Raw genomic sequence first — 20440 nt, forward strand, 5'->3', positions numbered from 1 at the left:
AATCAAACACTTACTACTTGTAATAGTTACAAAGTGGACCATATTCATAGTATTACCGATATAAGGTACCTGAATCTTAATTTTAGGTTATTACTGAAACATGATCTACTTGTATGCCTATCATATACCATTCAAATTTCAATAAATACTTCTTATTTTTATTAAATATGTAATTCGTTATCTAAGAAAATCTACGAGACACCTGAAATTTATGGCATTAATCCCACCACCTCTAAATACCTAAAGTAAACATGTACAGTATAATTACAATATAAAGATCTAAAATAGTTACCACATGTTTGAGACACATGCACCATATTTACCAATGACAAATGAGAGACTAATTATAAAAATTAGGTCTCATGGACGAGTGGCATTGGCGTGTTCATCACAATGAATAATTCTAAAATTTGCTATTTTTCAACCATGAGTAGTCACAATTTTGCTATTTGGATAAACATTATAGATTGCATCTCAAAACTAATTTGTTATCGGAATAAATATAAAAAATTCTTATAATATCAATAAGATACATAAGTTCTAATCTCATCACCAATTAATTTATATTCAAACCTCATGTTTATCTTTATAATATATAGAACACTCATAAATAATTTAGTGTTCTAACCACGAACATCTTTAATTTCAAAATTTTGAACTTCTTTAGTACTTTAGCATTGATTTCATTTCTACACATTTGAATACATTATTATTAACGATATATCGCATCTTGCTATTCACATCCGATCGATGGGGTGCGACAGCGAATTTGAATGGAATTTCATATATATTTTTAAAATCAATATATGCATAAAATAATAAACCCCAAAAGAATTTTTAAAAAATCTTGATCAGCAATGAAAATGGGATTGCATAATAAATAACCAAACACACAGTAGCATATACATTTATAGTTAAATCACATATCTTGAAAATAAACACTTAACAAAAACCAGCTCAGCTAAGTGTTACGTTTATTATTGTTATTGCCAACTTAAAGCTTTCATATTTTTAACTTCGTAAAATATGGGTCCAAAATAAAAATAAAAAGGCTCATTAGAATTTAGAACCCCACGTGGTAGCTTGACTTGGGGAAGCTGAGAGGAAAGTGTGGTTTCTTTTATTTTGGTGTTCTCTCAAAAATAGTAATACTTATCTACAACCCCACTTATCTTTCTCTTCTTCTTTTTTTTCTTTCATGCAAGCATATTGGACAAAATACAAAATTGAATTTTGACTTCGAGATTAGCAGTATAAATACTAAATAAGTTAGAACTATCGACATTGAGTCTACAACACTGATGAAAGAAAATTTATCACGTAAACAAAAATAGGAATGGTACTAAATCAAATAGAGTAAAAACCAAAATGAAAGTCACAATTCACATACTATAGTATTGTATTGTGGAATTTAGGAATCTTAAAGACGTGGGATTGGCGATACATCCGGCGATGCTTTTGGTCCAATATTTTCCATTTTTTATTTGCTATCTTTTAATTCCCATTTTTGCTCTCTGCCAGCTGCTCCTTCCCAACGCACACAAATCCATTTCTTTATATGCTTCCTTTTTCTTCTTCTTCTTTTTTATTTTCTAAAATATATGTATTTAAGAGCCATTCATCTCTATTTCCCATGCTAATTGATATACATATATATAGAGAAAGAATAAAGGAAAATTAAAAAATAAAAAAAGACCTTTGACTTTTGACTCTATATGTAACGATGTTACGAGCAAATTACAGAAGTATTAGACTTACATTCACATTGTCTCTCTTAACAACTGTCCTTTATTATGATATGAATGTGTGGATACACATTAACCAAACTAACTTATGTTTATGAATTTTGGTTTCTAATGAATGTCCAAGTTTTGAAAATAAGTTAGATCTTAAGTATTCAAATGTTTGAGAGATGAAATTATATATGATTTGAGGTATATATCTTTGCCTTTCTAACGATCATTTGACAAACTTTATGGTTTAAGATTTGAAGATTTAGGTGAAGAACTTCAATCTCAAGGAAAATACAATTATAATTGACATATATTTTTTTCTTGAAGTTCTCAATCTCTTTAATTACTATACAAACATTAAAAAGAAAAGTAGGAGATTAGCTTAATAGTTACAATTTATTATTTTTTAAATCAAAAGTTTAAATCTCTGCTTGCTTATAAGTGATGGTAAACAATATGAATGTTGAGTTTAGTACTCAACATCAAAAGGTCAGATTTTTTAGACAACCTAGCTAGACAAAGAAAATGATATAAGAGTGTATAATTGACATTAAAACGAGTCAACAAACACAAAAGAAGATTAAAAAAAGAAAAAGGAAATTTATATAATATAGTCTTTAAATATTAAAAAAAAAATAGCATTGGATTAGTTAGAAGCTCCCTACAAATAGAGACCAAAAAAGTACGAGTGTTGTGTATCCTTTTGAGTACTTTTAAAGTCACTTTTCATTCTCTTCTACTTTCTCTCTCTCAAATGGCACTTGCAAATTCAGCTATACAAGAAGTTGATGGCATGGAGAAAAATGGCGGTGGATATTTGAAGAGTTTAGCCATTGGAAAAGGCCATGATCATCAGAATCCAAATGGTGACTTTGTGTTCCGAGACACCACGAATTATCAACTCGGTCAGCAGCAACAACAATCTCTCATCAACTTCGGTCATAAGATGAATAATGAGTCTTTGTTGAGCTTTGAAGCACAAGGGATTTGTCAATTAGATCTCACTTATAATTGGGATGATCAGCAACGTGTGATGGAAGACCCTAATTGCTTTCAGACAGCTACAAATCATAATAATTATAGTCCTTCAAAAGATCATCATCACCATAATAAAAATGGAGATAATGGTTCTGTTTATGAGTGGCTTTATTCTGAATCAACAACTGATTTTTCCGATTCCATTCAAGAAGCTGAAGGAACTCAAGAGATTGTTCCCAATCACAAGCGATCCCATACTACGGTACGAAGTTAATAAGTTTAGTCTTTCAACTTTTCAAAAAAACAAAATTATCAATTCCTTCTTTCTTAAAATTTGATTTAATTTGTATGCATATCTGATTTTGACTTTTGATATTTTTGGAAATTAAGTTTATGATTAAACACTAGCTACACTTCTTTTTCTTATTCTTTACAACTTAAAAAATTAGTTCAAACCCATTTTCCACAGTTCCAGCTAATTTTTAGTTTTTTATAATTTTATTTTTCATCTTCCAATTTAATTGTGGATCCAAATGTTTCTTTTATAAAGAAACGGTCAGTAAATAAACTATCATTTAAAAAAGAAAACCATTAAATGGTTATCAAAATAGAGTTTATATATCAAATTTTAAAACTAACCTATTGGAAGCTCAAAACTCTATTAAGATCGTAAGATTTAATAATCTTTTCAACGTGGGATCTTTACTATGACGCATTAAGTTAGATTAGTGTTTCTTTCGGTTCACCGTTTTTCGGTGGAAAATCCATTTTTGGGTAGTGGTTTCGTAAACTGTAATATAGTAGGTAAAACATGGAGTGAGTGTTTTTGTTTATTGATAAATTGTTGTGAAGTGACTAAGAGGGGAAATTTTGTTATTGAAAATTGAAAGGGAGAGAGCAGTGGGAGTGTATGTAAGAAGCAATGTACTGCTGCACCTAAGAAACAGAAACCCAAATCAGCAACAGCCAAAGATCCACAAAGCATTGCAGCCAAGGTTTCTTTCTACTATTATTATTATTATTATTTTGCTTGTGATTTAAGCAACAAAAAGAATTTAGTTAGGGTTCTGAAAGAATGTCTGTTTTGCTTTGTTTGTTTTATTACTTAGAATCGACGAGAAAGGATTAGCGAGAGGTTGAAGATACTCCAAGAATTGGTTCCCAATGGCTCTAAGGTGATTCTTGCCATCCTATTACTTTTTCTTTTCTTAATAAAATTAAAATTGTTCATTTGTAATTTTTGTTTCAATAGTTAGAGTTTAGGTTATATGGTTTTGGGTTTATTAAACAATCCTATTATAATGACAATTTTTTTTCAAATCATATAATAACTATTTTTAAAATCATATGTTGATATTTTAACAAGAGTTTTATTGGAAATTTGTTAGTTTCTTAACCTAATAAGTTCTTTCTCATTCAAAACTAATTTTAATTTCTTTACCAAAAAGAAAATTCTAACATTTACTTTTTCAAATTTTAATGGAAAGCAAAATATACTTAAATTTTCCTAGAAAAGCAAAAAGAAACATCCCATAATAACAATAAATAAATTATCGTTTTAGTTTCCAAATTTGAATGAATATGTATTCAATAAACTCATTTATTCTTTGAGTTTTTTGAAAATATATTTAAAAGTATTTGTTGGATTTTTTTAAAAATTAATTATATAGTATTTAAAATTAGAGAAACAAAGTATGATTTTTAGAAATTATTTTTAAAATTAAATTTGGACGAAAAGAAAAAAAAAAAAAAAGAGGAATAATAAAGCTGTAAAATAAGAAAAGGTTTGACATTTTAAAATAAAATAAAAAGAATCAAAATTTGCAGGTTGATTTGGTAACCATGTTGGAGAAAGCAATTAGTTATGTAAAATTTCTTCAACTACAAGTGAAGGTACACTATTTTACTTTCTTTCAAGAATTTTAACTTCATCACTTTCTTACTTTTTAACATTAATTCGATCTGTTATATCTTCATTCAGATCCTAGCAACCGATGAATTTTGGCCAGTTCAAGGTGGGAAAGCTCCAGATATTTCACAAGTAAAGGAAGCCATTGATGTCATTCTTTCATCTCAAAGAGAAAGAAGCTCAAGCTCAAACAGTGAAAAGTGATCAAATATCATACTGTTTATTGTCATCCTTAACTTCTTCTTGGTAGATAGAATTTATGACACCAATTTTATATACTTTTCAATAATTCATATTCCCTTAAGTAATTAATAAACTATTCTCATTTGTTTTGAAAGTCAGCCATTGCTCTGACAGCAAGATTGGGATCAGAAATTAATGTATGATTCTTCTTTCTTTTTTTTGTTGATGAAGGTGGAAAATTGTTTGTTCTGATCATATAGCTAGTTGTCAATTTAATGAAGGCCCATTAAAATCAATTTGAAATTATTTTTTAAGAATCTACTAGCAAAAAATTATATGTATATCTTCTCTTCTGTATAATAATTACATTATATACTACTAATTGAACTAAAAAAGTAAGTTTATAGTGATCTAGAAATAAAATCAATGCAGAGATTTAGAAGATTTAGGATCTCTTCAATAATGATGTTGTTAAAACAAAATGGGAAATTATACTAAATTGTATGCTTAGATACTTTTGGTTTCTGAAAAATATAAGGATGGGTAATAACACAAATATTGCATCACTTGAGAATTCCACCCCTTTTCTATAGTTTATAATGCTTCCTTTTACTTCAAAAAGCTTTGTTTCAATTTGGGATCTTCGTCTTTGTTGAATCATAAGTTGAATTGGGTGGAATGGTTAAAGTTGTTCGAGTCCTAAGTCCCCTCAATTCCGATCAAATTTTGGATCAAAGAAAAGTCTTCGCCCAAAACCAACTTTAGCCCAAACCAACCATTTTCTTTTTCGGGCCCAAGCCTGTATAAGGCCCACAGAGAACCAAGAAACCTCTTAGCCCTTTATTATGTATGGGGTGTTGGAAATAGTTAAAAGGTTGAAATTTTGAAGGAAGAAGCTTCTAAGCTTTTAAACAATATAGAGATAACAGTGTAAGTAGCAAAATAGTAAATAACTAATTGAAAAATAGTAAATTTCGAAAGTCTTTCCATTTATAGCCAAATCCCTTTATTAAATACCACCTAATCCACGTTTTTAATAACAATTTGAATTTTATATCATTCTCTCTAAAATCATTTTGAATTCAAATTTTACATAATATCTAGCAAAAATAAATTCTTAATAACAATTTGAGTTTAAGGTTTAAGATTTAAATTGTTGTAATTTAAAATTTAACAATTTATATTTCAAAATATTTATAATTTTTTTATTAAATAATACAAAATACATTTTAATTTAATTTTAAAATTTATTAATTAATTTTTTTATAACAAACCCCACAGTGAGCGAATTTGAAATTGGAATTTTATTACTTTTCGTATTTTTTTCATAACAAATGAAAATAATTTGATAATCTTCAAACTTATTTTTCTTATTAACAAAAAAAATTAATAAATTTGATTTAATCTAAAAATATATTTTTATGGTTAGTAAATAAATATATTTTATTAACATACTTGAAAATATTTGTTTGAAAAATATAAGAAAATTTTAAATTTAAATATATTTAATTTGTTCCACTTGTTTTATGGTTTATTTCTTGTTTTTCCTTAATTTAACAAAATAGTTTTGTTGGTTAAATTGTGAAGTTTAATTGTGTTGATTTTTGATTGAGTTACAGTGTATTTATATATATTATATGACGTTATTAATCTTTCCATGGTAGATCCAAAGTATTTTACATAACCTATAACATATGTTGCTGACACAATAACATTGTAATTTATGCTTTTAAATAATGTGATAAACTGTTCATACATTGTAATTTATGCTATTAAATAATGTGATAAACTGTTCATTTTATATCATGATCATGTATTCAAATATTAATATTTATATGCTCATATAATTATATATTTTTTTCCAATTTAGAAAACTTGTAGATTTGTTACAAAACCAAGAATAAGAATGATTTCCTAAATAGTGTTATTGAATCATAATCTTGGTTGTTTAACTAACCAATATTTATAATAACCAATAAAATTAAGATTTTTCAAACATAGAATATTTCATATATTAAACGCTTGAATGTCTTGACGGGCACAATTTGAAGAAGATATGAAACAACTGCATAAATTATGTGGAGCTTTGATGGTGATAGGTGTTAATTGTGTGTTGGGAGTTTGATTTAAATTATAAGGTATTTATGGTTTCTTGAATAATTGTATTTATGATTCAATTTTTTTTTTCACTTCGTAAGGACATTTAAGACATTGTTCATATTTTTCGATTTTGCTATTTTATCAATTTAAATAAAAATTTATCATATAAAGTAAACCTTCTATTTTGTTATTCTTCTAGTAAGCAAAAGAATATAATTATCTTGAAACTAAAACTCCGAGGAAAACCTCCCTCCTAAAGGTCTAAGGATAAAGCTGACAATAATTCCAAAAGATATAACTCTTTAAAGCTATTGAAGTCCAAAACCCCAAAGGTCGATTCAAACCGATTAAGAAGTCAGCTACTCCAAACCAAGCTCAAAGATCTATCCTACAAGAACATCAATAAATTCAATGATCGATCATCCAAAAAAATCAACAAATGATAAGCTCTCAATGACTATATATTAGAGATGGTACACATTACTTAAATCAATACAATTATAAACTTCAAATTCAACGAATAATTTTTTTTCAAAAAATCTATCCAAACAATTTTGTCTGTATAAACTATTATTGTCAACATATCTAATTTGAATATTTAGTTTTTTAGTTGACTTCTTGATCTTTTGTCAATATTTCCATCATTAGAGTGCGATTAAAATCCCACGTTGGGTTAAGGAAAGAAGTTATCGTGAATATGTAAGTGTGAATAACTATCTTTGTTGATGTAAAGCTCTTTGAAATAACACTAAAACTAAAATCACGAGAGTATATGTCCAAAATGAACCATATATCCTAATATCGATTGATGTAAAGCTCTTTAGAGCTTTGGTCTAGGCCCAAGTGCATCCGTGAAATCCCTAGGCTTTGAACAAAGGAAATTTGGTGAGCTTTCTTCATGCTTCATTAAATGATAAGAACAAGTGAGATATGTGCTCGTGCTTGAGTGAGCAGTGACACAAGATGAACAAGAGTTGCCTTGGAATTTAGAGCAACCTCTCGTGGGAGTAGTAAAACAAATTTGTTCGATGAGAGATTGAAAAGGGTACTTTATTCAAAGAGAGTATATGCTTAAAATGGATAGTATGATACTATTGTGAACATATATGAAAGGATCGTTACCATTATCACCCACTTATAAAAATGGTCTGTTACGCAATTGTAGAAGATTATCAATTTACTCTATCTTCTCAATTCCATTCTAAAAGAGAGAATTATTAGGAGTGTGAACAAAATCTCACATTGGTTAAGAAAGAAAGTGATCATGAATGTACAAGTATGGACAACTATCTTCATCAAGGTCATGAGGATATATGCTTAAAATGGACAGTATGATATTATTGTGAACATATGTGAAAGGATCGTTATCATTATCACCTACTTACAAAAACGGTCTGTTACGCAATTGTACAAGATTATCAATTTACTCTATCTTCTCAATTCCATTCTAACATAATTGGGTCAATCCTATGGTTCACTTTCAAATGGTGAAGCCAAATTTAGAGCCGCATTCAAATGGTGTTTATGTATCTAAAACGTTTGTCCTGAAGTAGAGATTTCAAAGGAAGTAAGCTTGTCATAGACTTAAGGTATGTTTGGATTGATTTTTGAAGTGTTTAATTTTTAAAATAAAATTTTAAAATAATTCATTTTAAGATAAATTGAGGTGTTTGACATTTGTCTAAAATAAATTTTGAAAAAATGAGATTATGAAATAAATCATTTTAGTGAAAATACATCCAACCAGATTTTAGAATAAATGTTTATTTGGTGTTTAATCATAAATTCTTTTCAAATATGTCTTTTTCTCTTTCTATTTTTTCTATTCTCTTTTACCATTTATTTTTCATATTTGGAAGGAATAGAAAAAATCTAGTTGAAATAAAAATCTAGTCGTCGACCATCATGACAATCAGTCATTAAGGGTTATGACTGTTGATCATTGACCATCACTACGATCCCTTGTTAATAGGCATGAGATTGATAAATTAATGATTAGTTGTTGTCGATCAAAATGTTCACCCCCACGACAGTAACGTCCAAAGTTGTAAGTCACAAGCAATCAAGATGACTGATCACCAACGATCAAGACGATTGATAATCAACAGTCAAGATGATCCAAAAGCAACAATTAAAATGATCCATTGTTGTGACCGTTGATAGATCCTCGTTGTTGAGAGTGAAGTTGGTTAACAATTGTTGTCAACGATTATTGATAAAATGTTGAAGTAAATTTTTTTCTAAAACATATGACATTGAATGATAATAAAAACACATTCCAAACTCATGGATTTGAAACATTAATCCTACAAATATTACTTCAAATGGACAAACATCAAATTAACTTCAAATACCAAACCCCCTAATTCCAAACGTATGAACCAAAGCCCCCCTTAGTGTCATTGAGTAAGAGAGAAGGTTGATGCAAGGGATATAGGGTTTGGATTGTGCATTTTCAAGTCTCTAGTGTACCACATAACATAATTACAATATCTAGCAATCACTAACAAATAGTGTATTTTAAATTGTTTTTATCAAAATAATAGTGTATTTTAAATCGCTTTTATCAAAATAGTTTTTTAAAAAATGTTTCTTGAAAAACCTTTTGTTTAGAAATATACCCAAACGGAGACCCTAAATATGGTTGAGATAGTTTTTTCTATGTAAAAAGCCAAAGAACTTTTGACGTGTGAAATTCAAATAACCTAGGATAAACTTGGTTTTCTGGTAATCGGGTATAAATATTTGGACTAAAATGAAAATTTTACCCATTTTCACAAAAAAAGAAAACAAAAAGAAAAGGTTTTCTAACACTTTGAAGTTTGCACAATCATTTTCTTGTCTCATAGTCAAACACAGAGAACCATAAGCAAGATTGAACATGAAGATTCAAATAAAACCAACCGATAGATTTATGAGATCTTTAAAGCCAATCAAACATTGGAAGATTGGGGTAACTACAACGTAGGATATGGAGAAAACTCAAGAAATCAAAATTCAAATACAAACTATAAATCAAACTAAGTATCATTGAAAAGATCATCAAATAACAAATATCAACCTTTTGGCACTGCAACACAATAACGTTGCAGAGGAAACCCAATAGGACAACTTATAATACAGTGATTTCAACTTTAAGATTTGAAATGAAAGAAATTGATTCAAAGGTCAAAAAATGAACTAAACTAAGAGCCATAAACTAAGATTTCTTTTTCATAATATATTAAAGATCTTTGTTTTAAAGTTAAACTTTCATCTTAATGAAAGAAGACACGCAGACAATTCAACCTAGAAGGTGTGGAAGTGGACAATAATGAAAGAAATAAAAAATGAAGTGAGCACACAACAAAAGAAGTAAGAATATGACCCATGGTTTGTCGGCTCGGATGCAAGAACTCGCAGAGGTATTAAAAAAAAAACCCAAGTCCACACCTCTTCAAAGCCTCTCAACCTCTTATTTCTAGAAGTTCTTCAATTCAGCTCAAGCAAAAAACTCCGAAGAGAAGCAAAATAAAAACTAACCAAAGATCCTCCCTCTCATCTTGAAATGGCAGGTGGAAGAGGATATCCTCTATCATTGAACACCAAAATTTGTGGCAGAGCCGTCTTCGCACCTCAAAAACATTTTGCATTGTACAAAATGATAGGTATGGTATTAGAGGGATATTAAGGATATAATAAGAATTAACTAAGTAGTTTTTTAGGATGTTTGGTTCTAAACACCAGTATGGCTGTATGGGAGGAAGTTTGGTTCTATCAGTTTGATTGAGATATATTGACGGAACACGGATATGTTGAAAAATATAAAAGATAATAGAAACACAAGGTTTTGTGGTACTTAAGCCCTCTAAATCTTGAGATAGTCTCAAGCCCTAATTCGTACTCCAAAAGATTGTTTATCTTCTCCTACTCACCGTATACCCTTAATATCCCCCTCTAATATCAGTCCTTTCACAAAACACCACTCCACTGCAACTTCAATAGTATGAAAGAGTTCCTGGAAATATGATTGAACTGTTGCACATCCCATGAATCTTGTCATGCAAAAAAGCTGTCTCTTCAGGAGGCTAACCCAAGGTGAGAAATACACCAGTCAGTCAAGAAACTAAGTAAAACTACACCAGTCAAGAAAGTATTGAACAAGTATTTACTTGTGGTTTTAATGAGTGTTGCCAAAACAGGCTACCTTCATCTTCCTTCATACCAAATGATCATCAAGCAAAAATTCGTTTCTACACCAAAGTACTTATTTCTCAGAACATTTCAACTTCACCATTAGCTCATCGTACATAGATTCCTTTCTAACTTCAAAAAGGCTATGTTTTAGTTTGGCCAAAGTTGAATCTTTCAACTTGATTGCTCTATCGACCATCTCGTGAGCATATTTGACGGCTTCTGGCAACCTCTTCTGATCTTGGAGCCGTACAATTAAGAAATTACCAGTCTCTTCGAGATCTGAATCATAGTTTTTAAGCATGCATTTCCATACTTTAATGGCCCCATTCGGATCTTGACTTTCAATGTAAATCCTGATTGCTGCATTACAATTAGCATGGCTTGGAATAAACTCATTTTTTATCATTTCATCAAAGATAGCTGATGCATCCCTTAACTTTCTTCCCTTTAATAAGAACTGAAATAACAAATTGTAAGTTTCCGCATTGGGGAATGCCCCAAAACATATCATCTCATCTAACAGCCTTCTTGCTTCATCAGTATCATTTTGATGACAACAAAGAGCTATCATTGAATTGAACATATATGTATCAGGCTGAAAATTAATACTCTGTATGATTTCATTCCAAAGATACTTGCCCGATTTGATGTCGCCACACTTTATGCACTCATCAAGGGCAAGCTTGAAAAACTTAAATCCTGGATAGCACATCTTATCCTTTAATCTTTGGAAGGTCACCAATGCCCGTTGTAGCCCATTGGGATCCCTCAACAATACACACAAAAAAGAATTATAGGCAGGGGTATTGGTGGGATCCCAACCAATCTCCTCAATCATCTCTCCAAAAGTTTGCTTGGCACAGACTGTATTTCCTTCACTTTCCCACCCTTCTAATACAATGGCATAAGAATCAAGGTCAGGCCTAATTTTTCGCTTAGCTATTTGCAAGAACTCATCTGCATCCTTAGTGTTTCCATCCCTACAAATAGCACTTAGAAGGGAATTGAATGCAACTACATCATGAGGGCAACCATAAGTATCCATAACCTCAAAAGCCATAATGGCATCTTTAACACGATTAGCAACAACATAACTACTGAACACAGAAGCAAAAGTGGCCAAAGAAAGCAGCCCTTCTGACTTCATGGACTTCATAGCATCCCACATAGGGTCGAAATATAAATTCTTACCCAACATGTCGATGATCAAATTCCAAGCATAGGGGCTGTGTTGGTCGTTGAGTTTGCGGCCGGACCACCGGAAGAATTTGACAGAGGAACCTGGGAATCTGTAAGATAATTTGAGAACCTCCTCAACATCTTGTTGAGTAGCATGAATGCCAGTGTCTTCCAAAGCCTTTTCAACGTCGAGAGAAGGGGAATTGGCGATGATTTCACACATTAATTTGATCTGAAAAGGCAAATTAGGGAAATCGAGATAGGAAAGAAAATGTGGGGTTGAATTCTTGTGGGGTGGGTGGGGAGAGGGATTGTGGAAGTGTGTTTGATGAGAAAGTGAGTTTGAAGGAATAGGAGATGGAGTAGCAGAAGAAGGGGAAGAGGAAGGTAGATGCTTCTTACTCCGTTGGTGGGTATGGTCGGAGAGACGTCGTTTGTTGGTCTCTCCCATGAAAGTTGAGATGAAAATGTAAAAAAAATGTTGGGGAAATAAAGGGTTCCACAAGAAAGAGAGCAGAATCAGAGAGACATAACAAGAGAGGAGTGTAAAAAAATGTAAAAATAGGTAGAAGAGAAGGGAAGAAGAGAACTGAAAATTAGGTTGTCTTAGGGTTTGGATTTGGAGGAACAGAAGCAGGGGATGATGGGTGGGTGATTAAACAGATTTCTTTCTTTTTTTTCTTTTCGAGAAAGAGACAAAAGGTGATTAAAGAGTTCATTGTAAACAAACAAAATTAAAATTAAAATTAAAATGGTTTTTCGCCCAAACTTCAAAAATTTACCATTTTAATTGTGGGAATATTGGTTGAAGATTTCAATTTGAAAAATAAATAAAATGTGGAGAGTCCCAGGATCATTGAGAGATTTTCTTTGAGAAGAAGAAGAACAAAATTCGTTTTTAATTTTGAGTTTTTTTTCCAAAAATATAACAAATCGATAAAATATTTATGCCTATAAAACAACTTTTTGAAAACGGAAAATGCTCACAGGACCAAAATGTAAAATGGATAATTGTAATGGATGATCATTTGAGGAATAATAATTAAAGATCATTTGAGGAATAATAATTAAAGATATAGAACATTTAAAAAAATTGCAAATATAGCAAAACTATCGTTGATAAACTTGTATCATTGATAGACTCGTATGATCTATTGGTGATAGACCAATTTTTACAACATGATCTATCAGTGATAGACTCTATCGTTGATAGAATTTGACAAATTTTACTATATTTGCAATTTTTTTAAAATGTTGCTATATACTTAATTATTTTTAATTTAATTGCTAAATTTGCAACTATCCCAATGTAAAATACCAAAATTACTCTAGTCAACACACAATAAATGAGTCACACACTCGTGTTACACCATCATGTAGGTTTTGATACACGATCTCAATCGAACATACCATGCCCCTAGATGCCCTGAGATGAAGGAATTCTTTCTTTAGTTATTGTATCTCACGTCTTAGTGGTGCTGGAATGTCTAAGGATGAAAGAATTTTATCTTTATTTTATTCGATATCGAACATACATTGCCCCGAGATACCTCAAAATGAATAACTTCTGCCTTTAGTTATTCGATCTTGGGCCTTAATTGCACTGAGATGGTACGAGATGAAAGAATTCTACCTTTGTTTTATTCAATCTTGGGCATACATTGCCTCGTGATGTCCTGAATGAAAAACTTCTTCATATAGTTATTCGGGTAATAATTGCACTGAGATGACTCAAGATTAATAAATCGTAAAGAAGATATAAATCGCAAGAACATATATGAAAAAATTGTGTGTCATAGGCTTTCCTTATTTTGTTATAACGGCCATATGTATTTTGGGTTTTTGTTACATTAATGTAAATTACTCTTTTTATTTTAGTTTATTTAATTAAAGTGTATTAATTATATTTATAGGGTGGCATACAAGATTTATGAAGTAAATTAGCAAATTTTTTCTTGTTTATTTATTAATTGAATTAATATGATCATGAATCCAGAATCTCTAATCATCCAAATATAAAAAGTCACGCCAACATGAGCTTAGCTCAATTGACACTTGTATGTTTCTGTGGACAAGAGGTTCCAGGTTCAAAGGCGTCAACTTTTGTTCAACCGTTCAAGGATTAAAACAATCACTTTTAAAAGTTTAGATACCAAAATAGAACATTATGCAAAGTTTAGGGACAAAAATATGATTTTAACCTGAAAACAATTAGACAAAACTAAAGGGTTTTAAAAATATTAGAGGAAACGGGTTGCTTTTTTGTCTTTTGGAATTCAAAGGAAATGAGTTGCTTTTTTGTCTTTTGGAATTCAAAGACGAATTTTCACTCAATTTTTTCAAGAGATAATTGTAGGAACAACAAAATTGGGGATAACCTGAAAAGATAGTAAGATAATTTGTATATTTAAAGTATAATGTACTTTAGTGGATCCAACATGAGGTAGGATATGGCGCATTTGAGAAAGAGAAAGTAGTTTACAAACAACCTCCAAGTTTAGTAAATCCTAAGTAAATTTGGGATTTTGTTTGTGGACGAGATTGTAACAACTTCTCCCAGATTCTCGGTTTGTTATAACACAAACCATTTATTAACAATTTCAGTAATTTATAATTAAATAATACATAATATATATTTTAATAACAGTTTGAAATTATATTATTAAGTAAATACATAAGATCTATTTTAGATTAGATTTCAAAATTTAGTGTTGATTTGGTATGCGGAATATGTTCGTTAATTTTTTTTATTTTAGAATGTATATTTTGATGGTAGTCATATCTATTTAAAAAAAATAATAATAATATATATTAAAATGTATAGAATACGTTTATTATCTTAAAATGTATGTTATTTATATCTATCTTTAAAAAGTATTAGGAAAATATGTATTTTTTAATAGTATTTTGAAATATCATTATTCATGTTATTTGTTTTCATTATTCTAAATATTGTTTTTAGGGACGTTATCAAGCATCGATTTCGCTAAGCATCAGAAACTCAAGCGAACAAAAAAAGAATGGAGGAAAAAACTTTTTTTTTTTTTTGCAGAGAACGAATCTGGAATCATTTTGATAAAGAAGTTCATCCGAAAGAAGAAAAACCTGAATACTTCCCTGCCTTATGCCAAATGTATGGAGAATTTGAAGAGGACGAAGCTGGAAGCTGGAGTTGTTTCTGCAGGGGATGAAGCTCACACTACAAGAAATAAGAGTTTTTCCGACGTAGCAATACGTCGTCGAAAACCCTTACCAACGTCGAAGAAGGAATGAGAGAGGGAGATGAGCGATTCGGAGAAGGAAAACATGGAGAAAGTAGAGGGAAGGAGAGAGAGTGAGACACGTCCAATGACGGCAACGTTGACGGCAAAGACGGATGGGCGACAGCACAAACCTCTTCCTCTCCCTCTCTCTCGGCCGATTTTCTCTTCCTTTGATTTTGCAATTGGTTTTGTGTTGAAGGGAAAATAAATAGAGTGAACTTTCCCTGACGTCTTTGAACACGTCGGGGAAGGACCCGTTCCCCGACATCGAGTAACCCCAACGTCGCAGAAAGGTTAAATAATGAATTAATTATTTAAACATTTTTCGACGTGTACCTGCCACACGTCGCGGAAAGGTGACCATTGTCACTTCAATAGGTACACTTAACTATGCAACTTTCTGCGACGTCTGGTTCGTGTGCATCGCGGAAAGTAAAAATATTAAATTCAATTTTAAACTTTTCGCGACGTTTGATTCTTGTCTGTCGTGGAAAGTGAAGATATTAAATTTAATTTTAAACTTTTCGTGACGTCTTATTGTTGTGCGTTGCCATTAAATTTAATTTTTTTGATTTTTTGCGATGTCTTGTTTCTGTGCGTCGCGCAAAGTAACTTACCGCGACGTACCATTGTGTGCGTCGCGGAAAGTGAACACATTAAATTTAATTTTCACTTTTATTTTAAACTTTTCGCGACGTTTGATTTCGTGCATCGCGAAAAGTGAACACAACGTTTGATTTCGTGCATCGCGAAAAGTGAACACAACGTTTGATTTCGTGCATCGCGAAAAGTGAACACAACGTTTGATTTCGTGCATCGCGAAAAGTGAACACATTAAATTTAATTTTTTTGACTTTTTGCGACGTCTTGTTTCTTTGCGACGGAAAGTGACTTACCGCGACGTACCATTGTGTGCGTCGCAAAAAATGAACGCATTAAATTTAATTTTAGAATTTTCGCGACGTAACATTTCGTGCGTCGGTGAAAGGTGATCAACGGCGACGCACCTTTCGCCGACATTATTTTGACGTCGCAATTGTTCCGATTTCTTGTAGTGTGAAATCGTTTCAAGTTGGAAGAGTTTGAAGAATCTTTTTAAGTGAACCTCTTTTCTCTTAACGTTTGAATGCTTGAAGGTTTGAAAGGTGTAAATGATTTGAAGGGTTTGATAATACGTGTGATATATAACGTTCTTTCGTGCATGAGTTGAAGAAAATATGAAATGACTGTCCAAATTCTGTTTTGAATTTGGAGTTTTGATGGAGATGAATTTCATCTTTTGGGGAGAAATTAGGATTTTGACGGGTTTTAATTGATTTGATTCTGTTGATAGAAAACAATTAGGAGATAGATGTAATAATTGGTTTTGGTGAATTTGAGCCAATTATGAGGTATTTGTGGTTTGTGAAATAATTGTATTTGGGATGCTAGTTTTTCATTAGATTATGGGCATTTAAGACACTATTGCAACAATTATTTTTTCATATTTTTTGGTTTTGCTATTTTATCAATTTAAATTAAATCTTACTTTTTATCCATGCTATTCTTCTAGTCAACACTTTTTAGCGGTGACTAGATAAATAAAAAAAATATAAATATTTAGTTTGGATAAATAGCAAAAAGAAAATTCAATTATTAAAATGGTTAAATTGAATAAAAAAATAAAAAATAAAGCGTGAAATTGTAAAAAAAAAAACCTAATTTGAATTAAAATGTACAACGTTAAAAATTGAACTCTAAACAGTTAAAAAAAAAAAACTAAAATACCATAAAATACCATGGTAATTAACACATGTACCAAGCATCGAATATACTCTATTTAAACCTTTCATGAGCAAAAATTAAATATCATCAGAATATGGTTCTTAAAGATAAAGAAGTTGTCACTGCAAGAAATTTTGAATCTTCGACACGGCATCACACTGTCATGAGAAACTGCGTCCGGAGATAGGGCATCTTCTAGCACATCAAAAAAGCGCCAGCCACTAGTAAGCATCTCCTGACACCGTGTTGGGTAGGCATTGGGACATAGGTGAGAACTCCTGATGCAACCTTAAAAGTGTCAGGGAGTTGTTGGAGAACTTCCAATGCAGATCTCGAGCCACAAGCAGAACGACGTGGGTAACTGAGTCTACATCGAAGAAATGAGGTCTTAGATGCTAACATGTTTGATCATTTGGTTTTATTTATTTTCTTTTCAACAACTTGTTAGTTACTTGTTGATGTATGATCTCTGTTACATCTACCGGTGATGTATTCATGTGAGATGGGAAATAATAATAATAGAGCTCATGGAGAATTAAATGGCCAAAGAAAAGGAAAAATTAGAAGTAAAGATATGAATATAGTTGATGGACCAAGTAAGCTGAGAATTTGGGTGAGAGGAAATAAATATACGCTACTTACACTCGAAGATGTAACCCAGCTATCATATACTAAACTTCAGTTTGATTGTTGCATGAGGTTTTATCACAAATTAAATCTTGTTTTGAACCATGGTGTCTGTGGCCTTCTTGAAAATTTAAAGGTTGGTAATCTTATAGGATATGTGTAGTTTAGATCAAATGGTTGTTGCTATATGATGTGTTATCAACATTGTTTAATTTTAAAATTTTCTTCCTTGATAGAAAGCCCAAAGTAATGCAGTTCTTTCTAGCGAAGAAGCAGAAGTCAGAACCATTTGTGAAGAAATTCAGGTTAGCAACCATGTCTGTATATTACTGGCTTTTCTTTTATTATTTTTTGTTCAATCATAAGCCATGATAGGTCCCTTTAATCAAACTTTCTCCAGATGTGTACTTTCTTTGATAGTTTGAGTAAACACTATATGCTCATTGTTAAAACTTGTTCTTTTTCGTTTTGCATTTGCATCGATTTTCGTATTCGTTATGATAATTGCTATGAGATGATTGTTAGATTTTATGTCCTAAAACTCGTAGATAGTAAATATAATTCATTGACCGTTATTAATAAAGTGTTATTATTATAATTTCAACAAGTGTTCTAGATTATATTAGTAGTTTTGTCTTAATAACCTAAATCCAATAAATTAACATCATAAGTTGTTTGATGAGTCTTGAACAGTATGTAGAGACATACAAGAATCACTGTTCGAGATACAGTTTAAAGTGTCTATAATGTAGAGATTAGCATGGGTACCTTATCCTGGTTAACACTATGGATACAACTCACTTTATATTTTGATACAAATGCAATGATTCAATTCCTTCATGTAGGCGACATGCGAGTGAGGGTATACTATGCAATGATTTTGCATAAGATCGAACCACGAAATAGTAACCACTAGATGTAACTTTGTTAACTAGTTAGGTTTCTATTTCATTAGGATGACCTAGGTAATTTAGTCATAATCTTAAGTGTATTATGAACTCTAGTTTACAAGGAATTGTCATTTGATTTGTACGAGTGAGAGTGGCGAGATTGTCGACTCCATATGCTTATCATTTTGGGGACAAGAGACAGAGTAAGGAGCTGGAAACATAATCATACAAGATGGAATTCACTCATTCCCGACTTTAGCGTAAGTAGAGTGTTCCCTTAAATGATGTCTTTAGAACTTGAATAAAGGGCACTGCCCTCTCAAGGCATGAAAAGAGTTTTTGTTTAGTGACTGGACAATAAACATGTTGTTCATTAGAGAAGCACTGTATTTAAGGAGTAGAAGTAACACAAGGGTAAAACAGTAGTTTGATCCAACAGGTGTTTCGAACACTAGTGAAGGACTAACTTACTCCTTATTGATCTATATCCCTTGACACAAAAATATATCTACAGTGAGAAGAGTTCAACTGTGAGTCTTTAGCGGAGTGACACATAGTTAACAAATATTGATTAATGTTGTAGTGAGTTTAGTCAATTAATCTCATATCTTTGTAGCTTCTGATCTATAGATCCATTAAGTCTCATTTTCAGCTCGTAAAGGGTAATAAGATTTATTTGTATTGGTTGTAATTTGAAATAATGTTCAGATTTACTTTGGAAATTAATATAATGTATGGTGATACACTATAATATAAAGTTTATATTTTAATTAAACTTTACTATATAGTTTTAATTTTGAATAATTTAAAATTAATTTGTGAGAAATAAAATATTTGAATGAGTTCAAATATTAATGTAATGTGAATTAGATTCATATTAAAACTATAGGTTAAAATTTAATAGGTGTATGCTACAAATCAAAGCTATAGGTTATGGGAGAAATTTATATTTGAATATGATTTAAATTTGTTAAAATTAATTAATTGTTTGATTTAATTTTATTTAGTTAAATTTAAATATGATTTAAATGAAATATGAGAGATATCTATTTAGATGAAATATTAATTAAGTATGATTTAATTAATTTAATTCTAATTTAATTAATTTAATTCTAATTTAATTAATTAATTTTAAATTAAATTAGTTCAAGGAAAAACGTGGGTGGTTCTCCCACGTAACCCAAATATCTCTCAATTCTCTTTTCTTCATTCTAAAAAAATGGAAGGTAGGAGTACGATGATGGTGTAGATTAGTTTTTTTCTAAAAGTTTGATGTGCTCTCTTCAATTCTCTCAAGTTATTCTCTTTAGGAAAATTTCCTTCCAATTTTTGGTTCCCACGAGGTGATCTCGATCTCTAGCTCAAAGAATAGGAAGGTTTCCAAGTGGTGGTGCCCCCAATTTGGTGATTGATAGATACAGAGTCGACAACGTGCCTAAGTATTGTGTATTTCTTTTACTATTCTCTGTGTTTAATTTGAAAGCATGTTTAGCCTTATAGAATTTAGTTTCTGTATTATTTCCAATGTTCTGGTATTTTTAGGCTCCCAAATTAAATTGAGTCTAGGTTTTGTAAAATCTTCCGCTGCGAAGGGTTCTAATCCCTTCAATGATAATGTGTCGTTCTTATGGAATGTGT

The 20440-nt window shown here is 30.8% G+C and overlaps 2 protein-coding genes across 3 annotated transcripts; one reads left to right on the plus strand and one right to left on the minus strand.

Moving 5' to 3' along the window:
- Positions 1 to 2410: 2410 nt before the first annotated feature.
- LOC101209438 (putative transcription factor bHLH086) lies at positions 2411 to 5120 on the plus strand. 2 transcript variants are annotated; one of them, XM_004140316.3, is made up of 5 exons: positions 2413 to 2973; positions 3602 to 3706; positions 3821 to 3886; positions 4539 to 4604; positions 4693 to 5120. In XM_004140316.3, the coding sequence occupies exons 1-5, from the start codon at positions 2488 to 2490 to the stop codon at positions 4822 to 4824; spliced, it is 855 nt and encodes a 284-aa protein (XP_004140364.1). In that variant the 5' UTR covers positions 2413 to 2487; the 3' UTR covers positions 4825 to 5120. The 2 variants fall into 2 exon arrangements, with proteins under 2 accessions (XP_031741132.1, XP_004140364.1); XM_031885272.1 differs by lacking the exon at positions 4539 to 4604 and having other exon boundaries at positions 2411 to 2973.
- A 4794-nt stretch (positions 5121 to 9914) lies between these two features.
- LOC101209191 (pentatricopeptide repeat-containing protein At1g77360, mitochondrial) lies at positions 9915 to 12928 on the minus strand. Its single transcript, XM_004140315.3, has 2 exons — positions 11055 to 12928; positions 9915 to 10970 (listed from the first exon to the last, which is right to left on the minus strand). Exon 1 carries the CDS (start codon positions 12707 to 12709, stop codon positions 11150 to 11152), a length of 1560 nt encoding a protein of 519 aa, XP_004140363.1. The 5' UTR covers positions 12710 to 12928; the 3' UTR covers positions 9915 to 10970; positions 11055 to 11149.
- Between the last annotated feature and the right edge of the window lie 7512 nt (positions 12929 to 20440).

The sequence above is a fragment of the Cucumis sativus genome, chromosome 5, assembly GCF_000004075.3.
Source record: "Cucumis sativus cultivar 9930 chromosome 5, Cucumber_9930_V3, whole genome shotgun sequence".
NCBI classification, from domain to species: domain Eukaryota; kingdom Viridiplantae; phylum Streptophyta; class Magnoliopsida; order Cucurbitales; family Cucurbitaceae; genus Cucumis; species Cucumis sativus.